Here is a 14,508-nt window from a genome sequence, read left to right on the forward strand (position 1 = left end):
GCGTCTGCTGCCTTGTTGAGTCGCATATTCCCCAGAAGTGCACTCACTGTAGCAACTTGAAGGCCAGAACCAGGTGGGATTGAGACCTACGCCTGAAGTTCATACTTGTGGAGAAATCTCTTTGCCTGGCCTCAGACCCCAGACAACGGACCCCTTCTCCAGGGCAATCCTGGGTACCCTCAGCTAAAGACAAATTTGAAGATGTTGAAATGGAGCAGCAGGCGGAGGTCTTCCACCCTTAATTTTGTTAAGAGGCGGAGCAGGTCCATTACGCTGACATGTGCTGCATGCTTTCACTATTGATAGGCAATAGGGTTGAATGCCTGGAGCATACCAAAAGCGAGCGATAGTGTCCACGAGGGCGTGCGTGCCGTAGTGACCCCCTTTATCATGGTGCCAGCGAACTGCCACGGGGTATGTGGAGCGAGGGAGGCAGGCTCGGCCATCTGGCATAAGCCAGGTCCCTTTGACCAGAGTGGCCCCGAGGCTTTCCCACGATTGTAGTTCAGCAGCGGGTACTGGTACGGGGTGCGGTGGAGTAAAGGAGGAGGTTGCAATAGCCAATGTGGGCATGGCTAAAGGTAAGGTGGCAGCCTTCTTGGCGGAGGCGTCAGCCAGGGCATTCCCACGGGTAACGGGGCTACTATCTTTAGTATGGGCCCGGCAGTGAACTACAGCCAGGACAGAGGGTTTTTGGAGGGCGTCCAAAAGCTTGTGGATGAGGGGGAGGTGCTGAATGGGTTTACCGGCAGCTGTCTGGAAACCTCGAAACTTCCAGAGGTGGATATGACAATGCACAACTCCAAAAGCATATTTGGTATCAGTAAAAATGGTAACGGTCTTACCAGCGGCCAACTGGCAAGCTCGGGCCAGGGCATAGAGTTCAGCGGCTTGGGCTCCCCAGTTGCCTGGCAGTGAGGCGGCCTCTTGAATGTCCCATTCAGAGGTGACAGCATAACCTGTGAAACGCTTGCCATCAACATAGAAGGAGCTTCTGTCCGAGAAGAGGATGCAATCGGGATTGTCCAGTGGCACGTCAAACAGGTTGTCCCTTATCTGTAAGATGCTGGAAACTACTTCCACACAGTCGTGCTGATCCTGGAGGACTGGCAGGTCAGGAAGCAAGGTAGCTGGATTAAGGGGTCCACACCTTTCAAAAATTAGGTTAGTGTCTTCTAAGAGTTCGGCCTCTAGCTGTTGCTGACGATGGGCCGAAAAGACTTGGGTTGTACCCCTACGCAGAAGGGCTGACAAGGCATGAGAGGTCCAAACCGTGGTAAAATGACCCAGGGTTAGGCTCTTTGCCTTTGTGATCAGCAGGGCAGCTGCTGCCAGAGTCCGGGTGCAGGATGGGGTTCCCTGAGCGACAGGGTCGATTTGCTGAGAGTAAAAAGCAAGCGGGAAATGGTGGGGCCCGCTCAGCTGGGTAAGGACACCACGAGCAATTCCGCCCCTCTCGTGGACAAAAAGGTGAAAGGGTTTGCTGTAATTGGGGGGGCGGAGAGACATGGAGGAGGCCACACTGTCCTTGAGTAACTGAAAGGCTTGAATAGTGTCCGGGGACCACTGCAAAGGGTCAGGAGCAAGGTTAGCAGTGAGTCGGTGGAGCGGTTTGCTTAACTCCCCGCAGGACGGCAACCAGGGGCGACAGAAGCCAATTAATCCTAAGAAACCTCGAAGTTGTTTCTTGGTGTTCGGTAGAGGGCAGTTTTGAATAGTCTTTATGCGGGCTGGGTCCATCTGTCTTCCCTCTGGGGTTAACAGGAAGCCCAGATATCGGACCTTCTGTGAGACCCACTGAATCTTTTTAGGGTCTACCTTGTGGCCTCTGGTGTGTAGGTATAATAAAAGTGCCTTACCATCGATGCGGAGGGCAGCTTCTTTGCGATTACCTAATAGGATGTCATCTACGTATAGGACCAATGTGGATCCCTGCGGACTGGTGAAACCTTCCAAGTCGTGGCGGAGGCACTGGCTGAAAATCGTGGGGCTGTCTCTGTAGCCTTGAGGAAGTCGTTGCCAGACATAACTTTGTCCCTCCCAGGTGAAACCAAAGAGATACTGAGAGTCTGGGTGCACAGGAATGCTGAAAAAAGCTGATTTTAAGTCAATAACAGTGAACCACTCAGCATCCCAGGGGATTTGGCTGATGATAGTAGCTGGGTCAGGAACTACTGCATGAAGAGGGACCACATACTGATTAACAACTCGTAGATCCTGTACAAAGCGCCAACGAACAGGGTCTCCGTCCTTTTTAGGAGGCTTTTTGACAGGCAGTATAGGGGTGTTACAGGGAGTGCGCTGAGGGCGGACTAGCTTTTGTGCAATGAATCCCTCGATAATGGGGCGGATGCCCTCCCGGGCTTCCAGCGACAGGGGGTATTGAGGGACTGACGGGGGGGTTAAGGAAGGCTTCACCTGAATCCTTACGGGCTCTGCCGAAAGGAGCAGGCCAACATCAGTGTCAGAAATTCCCCAGAGGGTTGAAGGCAAGTCGGTGAGGTCAGGGGAGAGAGAGGGGGGTGTTTCCCAATTACCCTGAGTAGGGGCCGAATCTCCTAACACTGTCATCAATAATCCTACCCCTTCAGGAGTGCAGGTTAAAGTAGCCTCAAGCTTACAGAGTAAATCCCGGCCCATCAAAGGGATCGGACAAGCTGGGGAAAAAAGAAAACGGTGAGGAAAACATTTATCAGCATAAACAACATTCAAAGGCAAAGTGAGTTCCAGAGACTGTGGGTTGCCCTCCACCCCAGTCGCAGTTTTAACCTCAGAGGATAGCCAGGGAGAGGGGGCATGATTTAAAAGAGAGAAAGTAGCCCCAGTATCAATGAGGAAAGAGACAGGCAGTCCCTGGACTGAAAGGGTTAAACGAGGCTCTTTGCTGGGAGGGGAGAAAGTGAGAAAGGAGCCGGCTAAAGACATTAAGGAAATAAAACCATCACATTGTTTGCCTTCGCCCCCGGGGTACCGTCATTGAGGAGGCTGAGTTTGCTGCGGCTGCTGCTGTTTCCCGTAGTTGATCCAGACCTGGGGAATGGGCTGAGCTGGTGGTGCAGGGGTGTATTCCTCACTTGTGTAAGCATCTGCGGATGCAACCAGACCCTCTGGGCGTCCCCAGGGGCATTCACGTTTAAAGTGACCAGGCTGTCCGCACTGAAAACAATTTCCTGATGGCTGGGGTCGCCAGGACCCTCTTCCCCGAGCACCCTGGAATCCCCTGCCACGGCCACGGCCTTTGCCTCGAACACCGCCGTGAAAAGCTAAAGCCATCAGCTTATATTCTTCCTTTTTCTCTTTCTTTTTACTACTTTCCCTTTCTTTCTCCTAGGCAAAATCAGCTACGTCCAACACTGAAGTGACTGACTCACCTCCCCAACCAGGGCGAAACTTTAAGAAGTAATCCCTTACAGGGGGCACCGACTGATTCACAAAAAATGAAATAAGAGTAGGGTGGTCTGCTTCTCTCTCAGGATCCATCTGAGTGAACATTCGGGCCCCCTCCAATAGCCTCGACCAGAACTTTCTGGGCGGCTCATCAGATTCCTGCCGAATCTGCATGAACTTAGCCTGATTAGGCGAGCGGCGAGCCATTTCCTTGAGTCTCTCTAACAATCGCTCTCGATCTGTTCGCAGCTGAGTCAGCCTTGGCTGAGTCCAGTCTAGGGGATTCCAGCCAGCGGCCAGATCCCGCCTATCCATCCAAGTACGATTAACTGCATTGCTATCTCCCCATGTCCTTTCTGCCATCCACAATCTACTACGTTCCTCTCCGGTCAAAACTCTACTTAACAACTGATCCACATCCGTATAAGTAGGATTATAACTTAAAAACAATCTTTCTAGAAGTTCTATGATCTTTCGGGGATTTTCCCCAAAAGACCCTGACAACTGTCCCCACTCTTTCAAGTCCCATTCTAGCCATCCTTTATATTCCACAATATTAGCATGTTGTAACCGTCCATCATTGCCCATATAAGGTTGATCGTGCACCTGTAAAGGCATCTCTCTAACTATACTTTTATTACTCGCAAGAGATTTGACGGGGACATCCTCTGGGCTATCCTCGGGGGGGGGGCATGCACCCTGCCGTACCTGCTTGGACATTAGCCTAGTAACTACTCCTCCCGAGGTTTGCCCCTCCATTTCCTCCTCATCCTTCTGCAGAAATTCCAATCTGGTATCCTGCAGATTCCCTTCTGCTACAAGGAGAGAGTCCCCCTGCAGAGGAATAGGGGCAGGTGCAGAGGGGACCAGCTGACGAGTCAAAACACGCCGTGGTCTACACCCTTCATCGAAATAACCTGGAGGGGGTTCACTCTCGGGAGAGTACCTGACTGCCATAATTTTTAAAGATTTCCACAGCTCTGCTGCTGTGTCCCAACAAAACCAGTAACATAACTGTCCCGGATGGTCTTTTTCGATCTGGCTCTTTACTCCTCTTAAGGCAGCCTGTTCGAAAGAGCCATACGAAGGCCACCTCATCTCCGGGTCGGCCAATACCGCGGTATACCCAGTCCAATTCCTTACATATAGTGTGTACAACTTCTTCCTAGACATTCCTGTCTGTACTGGGAGTTTCCCTTCGTTCCATAACTTATTTACAATCCCCAATGGACTCTCAAGAGGCACGCTAGTCCCTTGACCCATGGTGTCTGACAGGAGCCCTCCAACTGGCGTTTACCCTGCTGTCCAATACACGACCCCTCAATATTGAATTGGCTGGGAGAAATCTCCTGTGGCGCCTTGCCAATTCATATATGAGTGGTCTGACCACTGGACAGAGGTACCGCACCAGAAGGAATCCCGGACGAGCCCCCAAATTGTTAGGTAATAAAGCAAGTCCTCACTCACCTCTCCAGCACCCGAGTTCGTGCGGAGTTGGTATGGGGCACACAATTCTGTCAGAGACCAGACACCAATGCGTTGATCAACGGGCTCACACTATCCTTAGCTCTCAAAGCTTTAGATTAAGTGTGGCCCCTTTATTAGGGGTGAGCATCAATATTTATACACAGAAGTAAACAAAGTGATTAACAAAAGATAATGGTCATGCATAATCAATCAAGATTTTACAGGAAAAGCAAGTTTAACAAGTAAATGCATAGAGATAAAGGCTAATGGCTACTTGAGAAAGGGGGTGTCATGAGTAGTTTGCAGGTCAGTGCTTTGTTCGATAAAGGGTTCAGAAAGGATTATGCAGAGACGGCCAGTCTGGGTGTGTTTTGGCTCCCCAAAGTTCACCAAAAGTTTAGACCCAACAAAGGGGTTTGGATCGATCCGGGGTTTGGAGAACGGGGTAAAGGGGAGCGCTCGGTCTAGTGGTGGGAGAGGAGGCTTTTAATAAAGCTTTTAACTTATTATTTGAATAAGTGAGAGAGGCCAGTTTTGATTTTGTCCACCTATGATTTGCCTCTTCCCACCACTGCATGAAACAATTAACCTCTCCTTTAGCCAATTTAGTTTTAGGTTGGCCGAGTTTGTCCTTTAAGACGTCCACTCAGTCTTTGTTCCAAGATTTTAACAGTGGCCACTGAGTTTTGGGATCCCCCTGAGTTAGCCTAGACCATTTTCCCAGAAATTTACAGGAGTCTTGACACTTTTTACAGGAGTCTGGACCCATCCTAAATACATAAAATGAGCCGGCGTTCATTTAGGGAACTGTCCCGACTTAGACGTCTGGTTACCAGTACAGAAGGACTTTCACACACCAATCACACAAGAAGGAAATTCAGGTTCGTCAGAGCGATGCCTGCTGCAACACATAAAAGGAGCCCACAGGCTACTGCCTCAATTGCCCTTGCTTTCACACTAAGGGTTTTACCCAAGGTGTGGTGCGGCTGCAATTGTGCAGATTTCACTCACTCAGACCGCGGGGACAGGAACCCCTTGGTCGGCCGATCCCCAGACAGAGACGGCACCCAGACTCAAACACTCCACAAGAGGACAGATAGACACAGAGACAGGACAGTCCTCAGTCCGGACAAAACACAGAAATAATTACCTGACCAGATTCCTGATGTCAGATCCCGGGATCCCTACCAGAACAGAGTGGGAACCAACAGGTTCGATGGCGTAGACCTCACTGTGGCTGTGCGCCTTTCCGCTCTAGTGGGGGACCGCTTGGGCCAAATGCCCAGGTGCCGGCTGCCACGGTCATCCCACAAAAACAGTCAGGAATCACACAGCCCCAGTGAAGACGTTTGCCATCTCGGTGGAACCTCCAAATTGTCAAAGTTAGAATCAGGACTCACAATTTGTCAGACCACTCTGTTTTATTAGCACAGCGCTCTGCCAATAACATTCAGAATATGTGAGCGGCCATGCAAGGCCAAAACAGTCTTATTTATACAGATAAAAGAGCGGGAATCAGACAAAGGAACAAAGAAAGCAAAACTGTAAAATTCACCTGGGGCACAGCATGCATATCCTACTTCCTTACTAACTCTTTATGGATCTGAGGCTAATACTTCACCAATTGCCCTTAAATGGTGCAGTTGTTCTATGTGAATGTCTGTATTCCTGACACCTGGATTGCAGCATTCCAACAGTTTTTCTTAAAGGTACAGACAGCATTTCTTTAATCCTTTCTATTTTCACAATATAATTCATTCTACTTTCACACTTGCTTCAGCAAGCGTTTCCCTTAGTATCTCTGTATTGTCAGCCTGTAAATAGTTAAATAGGGTTAGTTACAGTAACTAATAGTTAGAGTTGGGGGTTCCCCCCCACCCCAGTTCCTTCCCTTCTTGGGGTTCGTGGCCATGCCTTGATTCCAAGGCTTTAAACCATGTGGAACCATCCACAAGCATATGTCAAACACCATGACTCCTGCCTAAAGTGTCTGGAGGAGGCACATCAAACAGATCGCTGCTAGATCTGCCAAGGGTTCTGCCTGAGAATGAAAAAGGAAAGGGACTTCAGGCTCAAGCAGCTCCTCATGGAGGCAGCCATCTGTCCCCAGCAGGACTCAGCACCATCACCGTGTGGAGCACTCCAGCCTCCGTTAGAGAAGCTGCGGCACTGAGGAAGGACTGTATGCATAGAGACCCGCGGCACCGTCTCTCCCCAGTGCCAAAACTCATGGCGGTAACAGGGTACCCTCGCATTCACTGGTGCTGCATAAGCAGCACAAGCAGACTGATGGATGGCACTCACCCACAGTGAGAGCACCCGGGACTGACAGCACTAGCTGTGTGCGTCCCGTGCTGGGGCACTCAGCGCCTCTCTCGCAGGAAACGGCACCATCGACTTCGGGCCTGCAGAGGGGTCTATTGAATTCAGCATCATTGGACTCTCCTACTAGAGTGTGTCAGGTGGAGGAGTTGGAGCTCCCTTCCACCCCGGACATATTTGAGGTGACCAGGGACCTGATTGCCATAATAGCACCGCAGTCCCCTACCAGGCGGGACAGACCTCCAGCACTGCAAAGTGTGGCACCATCCAGAGGCAAGCCTGTGATGATAAAGCACCACTCACCATCCGTGCGGCACTATTCACTGGCACCATCCTGCTCAGCACCGCCGGGGTCTCCACACTTGGACTCCCAAGGGAGGATTTCAGAGCATGCGTATTTCTAAATGCAAGAACTTTACTGCACAATTTACAATAATGAGATTGTATTATATAAGCCCGTTTCGCTCCTTACAAAGATAAATTTGTTTCTCATCCCAGGAAATTATCCTTCCTTCCCTCTGTCTGCATTCTAAGCATGAGGTTAAAAATATAGTGCCCATCTATAAAAAAGGAAATAAAAACAACCCAGGAAACTACAGACCAGTTAGTTTAACTTCTGTGCCAGGGAAGATAATGGAGCAAGTAATTAAAGAAATCATCTGCAAACACTTGGAAGGTGGTAAGGTGATAGGGAATAGCCAGCATAGATTTGTAAAGAACAAATCGTGTCATACTAATCTGATAGCATTCTTTGATAGGATAACGAGCCTTGTGGATAAGGGAGAAGCGGTGGATGTGATATACCTAGACTTTAGTAAGGCATTTGATGCGGTCTCGCATGATATTCTTATAGATAAACTAGGAAAGTACAATTTAGATGGTGCTACTATAAGGTGGGTGCATAACTGGCTGGGTAACCGTACTCAGAGAGTAGTTATTAATGGCTCCCAATCCTGCTGGAAAGGTATAACAAGTGGGGTTCCGCAGGGGTCTGTTTTGGGACCAGCTCTGTTCAATATCTTCATCAACGATTTAGATGTTGGCATAGAAAGTACACTTATTAAGTTTGCAGATGATATCAAACTGGGAGGGATTGCAATTGCTTTGGAGGACAGGGTCAAAATTCAAAATGATCTGGACAAATTGGAGAAATGGTCTGAGGTAAACAGGATGAAGTTCAATAAAGATAAATGCAAAGTGCTCCACTTAGGAAGGAACAATCAGTTTCACACATACAGAATGGGAAGAGACTGTCTAGGAAGGAGTATGGCAGAAAGAGATCTAGGGGTCATAGTGGACCACAAGCTAAATATGAGTCAACAGTGTGATACTGTTGCAAAAAAAGCAAACGTGATTCTGGGATGCATTAACAGGTGTGTTGTAAACAAGACACGAGAAGTCATTCTTCCGCTTTACTCTGCGCTGGTTAGGCCTCAACTGGAGTATTGTGTCCAGTTCTGGGCACCGCATTTCAAGAAAGATGTGGAGAAACTGGAGTGCGTCCAGAGAAGACCAACAAGAATGATTAAAGGTCTTGAGAACATGACCTATGAAGGAAGGCTGAAACAATTGGGTTTGTTTAGTTTGGAAAAGAGAAGACTGAGAGGGGACATGATAGCAATTTTCAGGATCTAAAAGGGTGTCATCAGGAGGAGGGAGAAAACTTGTTCACCTTAGCCTCCAATGATAGAACAAGAAGCAATGGGCTTAAACTGCAGCAAGGGAGATTTAGGTTGGACATTAGGAAAAAGTTCCTACCTGTCAGGGTAGTTAAACACTGGAATAGATTGCCTAGGGAAGTTGTGGAATCTCCATCTCTGGAGATATTTAAGAGTAGGTTAGATAAATATCTATTAGGAATGGTCTAGACAGTATTTGGTCCTGCCATGAGGGCAGGGGACTGGACTCGATGACCTCTCGAGGTCCCTTCCAGTCCTAGAGTCTGAGTCTATAAAACACTTGAGCGCAGCCAGGAATATCCATTTAAAATAAACATTTCTAGAGATACCAGATCAATCTAAATATTCTCTGGATGGATACGGTGCTGCCTCAGGGGAAACAAATGTTAATTCCTTAGCCAGCATTCCATTCCAGAGCACAGTGCAGATCTCTAGCTGCATCTTGGGCAGAGAGAACTTCGGGGAAAAAACTATAAAGCAGCAAGATACATATTGCTGTTTATCTTTGTAAAACATTTTAAGTTATATTTTTCATTCTTTTGCGCAAGCATCTGTAACCATCTTGGAGTTCATTAAATAACAAACCAATAAATGAGAAAGGAATAAAACTAACTGGAGAGCATTTCTGGTGAACTGCTGCACAGCACCGTGTTCCCAACCCCTGCCTCCAGGGCACATCTCCAAATTCCTATGTTCATAATATGGTCCCTTTCGAAGGAGCATCTCTAAATTATAATCTTCTACTAACATATTTCTACAGCATCTACACAGGATGTATTATCAGAGACGGAGATTTTCTTTCTTCTCGCCTTTCTCCCCTCTTTAAGAATCTGACTGAACAGTAGTACTTCCTAGTCTCAATGGACAAGTGAAAGTGTTATCAAAATAGAATGGAAAAATGTTATCTCTGTTGAAAATTTCCTTTCTGTGATTAAGATCTCCACTGGTCCTTCCCAAAATGAAAAAAATAAATAAAAGTAAGTTTGTTTTGATCTTAGTGCATATTGGAAACCTTATGTAGACAGGGAGGAATTGACATCATAGTTGAAGTTTTAAAGAAAGAAGGTTTATGCTGAAATTAATCTTAAGAGGTTTATTATAGCATTTTAGAAGCAGTCATTCAGATGGCAGCAGGAACGAGCCTGGCACATTTTCAGGTGCCTCTGGATCCACTGCAGAGGGAAACAACACAGATGTGAAGAACTAGTGGAGATCTTCACAGAAAGAAAATGAGCATGTATCAAAATTTTCCATTCTCTGAAACAGTAAGGTTCTGAGAAGAAAATAATGCAGTTTAAATGAAAGCACTGAGTGGTTTGTATTATCAAAAGGAATTGGTTGTTTTTAACCAGCTCCTATAGTGTTACTTATCCCTGCCAAATTCAGTCCATATTGATCAATTTCACAGCCAGAAGATTTTAAGATTGGTCAGTTTCATCTTTTCAGATGTTTACATCTGAAATTTCATGGTTTTGTAACTGTGGGGGTCCCTTTTCCGGCAGCAGGGATTTGTGGCTAGCGGGAGTTCAGACCAACGTTCACCAGCCTCCTCCAGCTGCAGGAACCTCCAAGGCTGCTGCCCAGCACTGTAGCTTCCTGCAGAAGGGGGAGGCACTCAGAGGTGGGCCTGATCTCCCATCCCCACACCCTAGAAGGAGGGACAAGTCCTGTCCCTCTCCAGCCCAATGGGGACTTGCAGCTAGGAGCCCCTGGCTGGGGTACTTCCAGCAGCAAGGGAGAGAGAGATCAGATTTCACAGGGAAAGGCTTATTTCATGGTCCGTGACACATTTTTCACAGCTGTGAAATTGGTAGGGTCACACTTACAATTAGTCAGGTAAATTGTTTTGAGGAGTGGTTGATGGGTGATTTCTAGTGCCTCCTGCTGGAAGTCATCAGTAATGCCTTCAAGTTCCCTGTTGGACACCAGATCCAGCCATATGTTCAAGGTTAACAAACATACTGTTTCAGAGAAGAAAAATTACAGGTGAAGACCAGAGTTTCTTTGCCTAGTGTGACTTCATGGTGGCATGTTTACAAAAATCAGTGCTCTTGTACTGTAAGCAGTTTCTGATAGTTATATTTTTTATGGGTAAACATAATATACTGTATAGTAGTGATGTGTGTTTAGTTTTGAGCATCTGACAAGCAATAGAAATCCAACAAATGTGATTGTAAAAATGAAGTTAGAATTTAAGGATAACAGTACATTCTATGGTTCAGTGATTTTAAGTATGTATTAATATGAACTCTAATACTTTTATCTCAGAAGCACAAACAAGAAACATGGAAACAAATAACATTGAGTGATAACTGAACTTATGGCATAAGGCTGTTTTTTATCAGTCATATTTGAATGTGGTTTTGCCTGTTTCATCTCTAGAACATAAATAAATAAACCTTTAACAAGATCCATAGTTCACAAGATTATCACAAAATGATAGAACAGGGGTAGGCAACCTATGGCACAGGTGCCGAAGGCGGCACGCGAGCTGATTTTCAGTGGCACTCACACTGCCCGGGTCCTGGCCACTGGTCCAGGGGGCTCTGCATTTTAATTTAATTTTAAATAAAGCTTCTTAAACATTTTTAAAACCTTATTTTCTTTACATACAACAATAGTTTAGTTATATATTATAGACTTCTAGAAAGAGACCTTCTAAAAACATTAAAATGTATTACTGGCACTCAAAACCTTAAATCAGAGTGAATAAATGAAGACTCGACATACCACATCTGAAAGGTTGCGGACCCCTGTGATAGAACTAAGGGGGTTATAAGGTACCTAAGTGTACATGTAAAGGAGAGATGGGGAGGAGAAACTTAACATACTTAATTGAGGAAAAATTAGACCAGTCTAGCATAAATGTAACAGTAGTCAGGTGATAAACATTTACAAATATCTCTGAGGTGTAAGCTACAATTTCATTTTAAGGAGGAAAAACAATCAAATGTTTCTGTTCCACTTCTGGAGCATCTAAAAACATTGTCCCCTTCCCCATCACCAAAAGCACAGCTGGATCACAAGTAATGAACTCATCAGTCATAATGAATGTCTGTTATTCCATCATCTGAATTTTCTTATGTACCATTTCTTTTTGTCTATTTTTTAAGCTTCTAAGATCTTCAGGGCAGGAACCACCCTTATCTCTGTCTTGTATAGTGCTGAGCATAGTATCAGTTGTAAATAATGTTAATACTCTTTAATAGTACTAGCCTGCTGACTAATAAGTTGTTCTCCTTTTACTTGGATGACTAGCTACTGAAGATCTCATCTAAGCAAGTTATAGTGTGGTCTTAGAAACCAACTTTTTCCCCTTCAGGTCACCCTCTTTTCTATTAAGAGGATAGAAATGTCTTGGTTATACTTCATACAGGCACAATTGAATTCAGTCCAGTAAGGTAATTGCCTGCCTTATGGACAGTCAGTTCAGGGATGTTCTAAGGAAAATCAGTCTACTTAAGCAGCTGCATGTATGCCACAGTGCAGCTTTTGGCACAAGAAGGTCCTGGTCCATGACTGGGACTCCTAGGTGCAACGATAATGTAAATAATAACAGCTCAACTGTTTTACGATGATACGCTGCAGAATAAACAGCTGGAGATATGGTGACAATGCTACTGTAATTGAGCTGCATACAGTGTAATTTTGGAATGTATTTGCGATTTAACAAAACAAATTTATTAATTAAAATGGACAAAGGTATTTGTGAATATAGTATATTCATACTTAGCAATTATCTGTAATTGATATTACATTTTAGCTGTAAGTGTGCATTTGGAATCTCTAAATTAACCACATGAAAACACTTACAAAAATAACCCAAATATATAAATTTTCATAAGCACAGAAGGAATAAGTACTTCCAATTTCCGAGAATTAAAGTAGTTAAATAGTAATATACAAGTTCACAGTGTCAAGTCATATAAAAATAAGTAGAAGATAAAAAAGTGAAGTTACTACTATACAGTGTACTTTAAGCCACATTATAAGAGAAATAAACACTTCAGCCCCACCATGCTGTCCACAAAAAATGCAGCACTTGGACTTCATAAATATGGCATTACGTACCTCGGTACACAGTGGAAGAAAGAATATGCTACATCAGGGCAACACAGTTAAAGTGCTAGAGCTGTAAATCTGCTCTTGCACAGTCATGTATCCTGATGTCTACATATAGAAAATTAAAGATTATGGTCTTGATTGTGCCTCTGTTAAATTCCTTAGGCAGTTCTGTGTTCTTCCTCCAACAAGGCAGAGCACAAAAGACACAGCTAAAGAGAAGAAAGCAAAGATGATTTTATGCCCTACAGTGACCTGTGTCAGGCCCAACAATGCATTCTATATAATTTCTTGAAAAAAACAAAATGTAGCCTAATTTGGAATAACAAATACATCAGAACTGGGTGAGGGAAGGCGAATACATTCACCATTTTAAAATTTTGTCTTTCCCTTTTTAAATTTTATAGTCCACTAGTCTAATAGTCTACAGATGACCAGTGGAGTGGAAAAGCAAAACAGGATGAGAGAAGGAATATATAGTCAAAAAAGTTACTAGTTTCATCATATTGTCTATTTAATGTCTTGAAGTGCATGCAAACTATAGACACAGTACTTCTAAACATTAATGGTGACCCAAACAAAGCAAATGAAAGAGAAATTTTAAATGATTGCCAAATCTTACCACAACTATTGAAACTGCTTAGAAGGAAAAATAGTTCCAGGTTAATGCCATTTCCTGGAATAAAATACATTGGCCATAATTTTTTGCTAACGAATAAAGCTTGTGTAAAAGGCTAATATTATGTTAACATTTTATTTATGTAACAATTTTGTATACTTGTTTAAATCTGTTGGTGTCTGTAACTCTATTAATTCATATGAAACAAATGTCATTTCTATTTTGGCCACATAAAATATTTTACTTATTCTTCCAATCCTGAAATAAACTTGGTTCATTATTCTAATATTTAAACTGATATTTTTCTTATTTCTCTTTGAAATTCTAATACAGCCAATGCAAATTTATGGGAACAATTTCTATTTTGTCATTGTAGAAGTCTTGTATTAACTTTTATACCGAGTCATAAATCACTACAGCCTATATTTTTCACACAATACATTTCCTTAATCTAGCCTCAAAATCCATTTCCTGCAAACCCTTTCTCATTCTACATTAGTAGCTTTTCTCCGCACTCTATCTAATTTCTCTTCACTGTACTATTGCAGGTGTGTGTGTAGTACTCCAGTTGATAGTTCAAGTAGTTCCTGGTAGTTCAGGTTTCCTTATGATTTTTAATGTAATAACATTCCATTAGAAAATATATGAAAAATGAACACTCTAATGACAAGTAATCCATAGTGGGCTTTTTGAATGAAATATCTATTCTATGTTGTGCTGGACTATTAAGAGCGATAGTGGTACATAGAACAGAAAAAGATTTGTACGAAATGGGACCACAGTTAAGTGCATAAACTATTTGCATTAACTAATCTTCTTGCAACAAGAAAGATAGGGTTAAACAAAAAACAAAAAAAGTCAGGAATGTTATGCCCAAGTAGCCTTTTCTGCTTCCTCATATTTCTGTTTCTTAAACTTTCCTGCTTTTGTCATTTACCTTTTCATCTCAGACATAGTATATCAAATTCAAGT

The 14,508-nt window shown here is 44.2% G+C and overlaps 2 protein-coding genes across 16 annotated transcripts in view; one reads left to right on the top strand and one right to left on the bottom strand.

Annotated features, from left to right (window-relative positions):
- DOCK9 (dedicator of cytokinesis 9) overlaps positions 1–14,508 on the top strand; it is a 347,564-nt gene that overhangs the window by 308,091 nt on the left and 24,965 nt on the right. The gene's annotated exons all lie outside the window — the stretch shown is intronic.
- Positions 2,480–4,755, bottom strand: LOC127049413 (uncharacterized). The gene is made up of 2 exons (XM_050950158.1): positions 3,794–4,755; positions 2,480–3,307 (listed from the first exon to the last, which is right to left on the bottom strand). Exons 1-2 carry the CDS (start codon positions 4,648–4,650, stop codon positions 2,974–2,976), a joined length of 1,191 nt encoding a protein of 396 aa, XP_050806115.1. The 5' UTR covers positions 4,651–4,755; the 3' UTR covers positions 2,480–2,973.

Source organism: Gopherus flavomarginatus, chromosome 1 (assembly GCF_025201925.1).
Source record: "Gopherus flavomarginatus isolate rGopFla2 chromosome 1, rGopFla2.mat.asm, whole genome shotgun sequence".
Classification (NCBI taxonomy): domain Eukaryota; kingdom Metazoa; phylum Chordata; order Testudines; family Testudinidae; genus Gopherus; species Gopherus flavomarginatus.

What these genes read in the sequence shown, in the direction of transcription:
- LOC127049413 (XM_050950158.1), bottom strand. Translation starts at nt 4,650, where the DNA reads ATGGGTCAAGGGACTAGCGTGCCTCTTGAGAGTCCATTGGGGATTGTA. An exon ending in TATACGGATGTGGATCAGTT is followed by an intron (nt 3,308 to 3,793) that starts GTTAAGTAGAGT and finishes AAGGGAAAGTAG; the next exon opens with TAAAAAGAAAGAGAAAAAGG.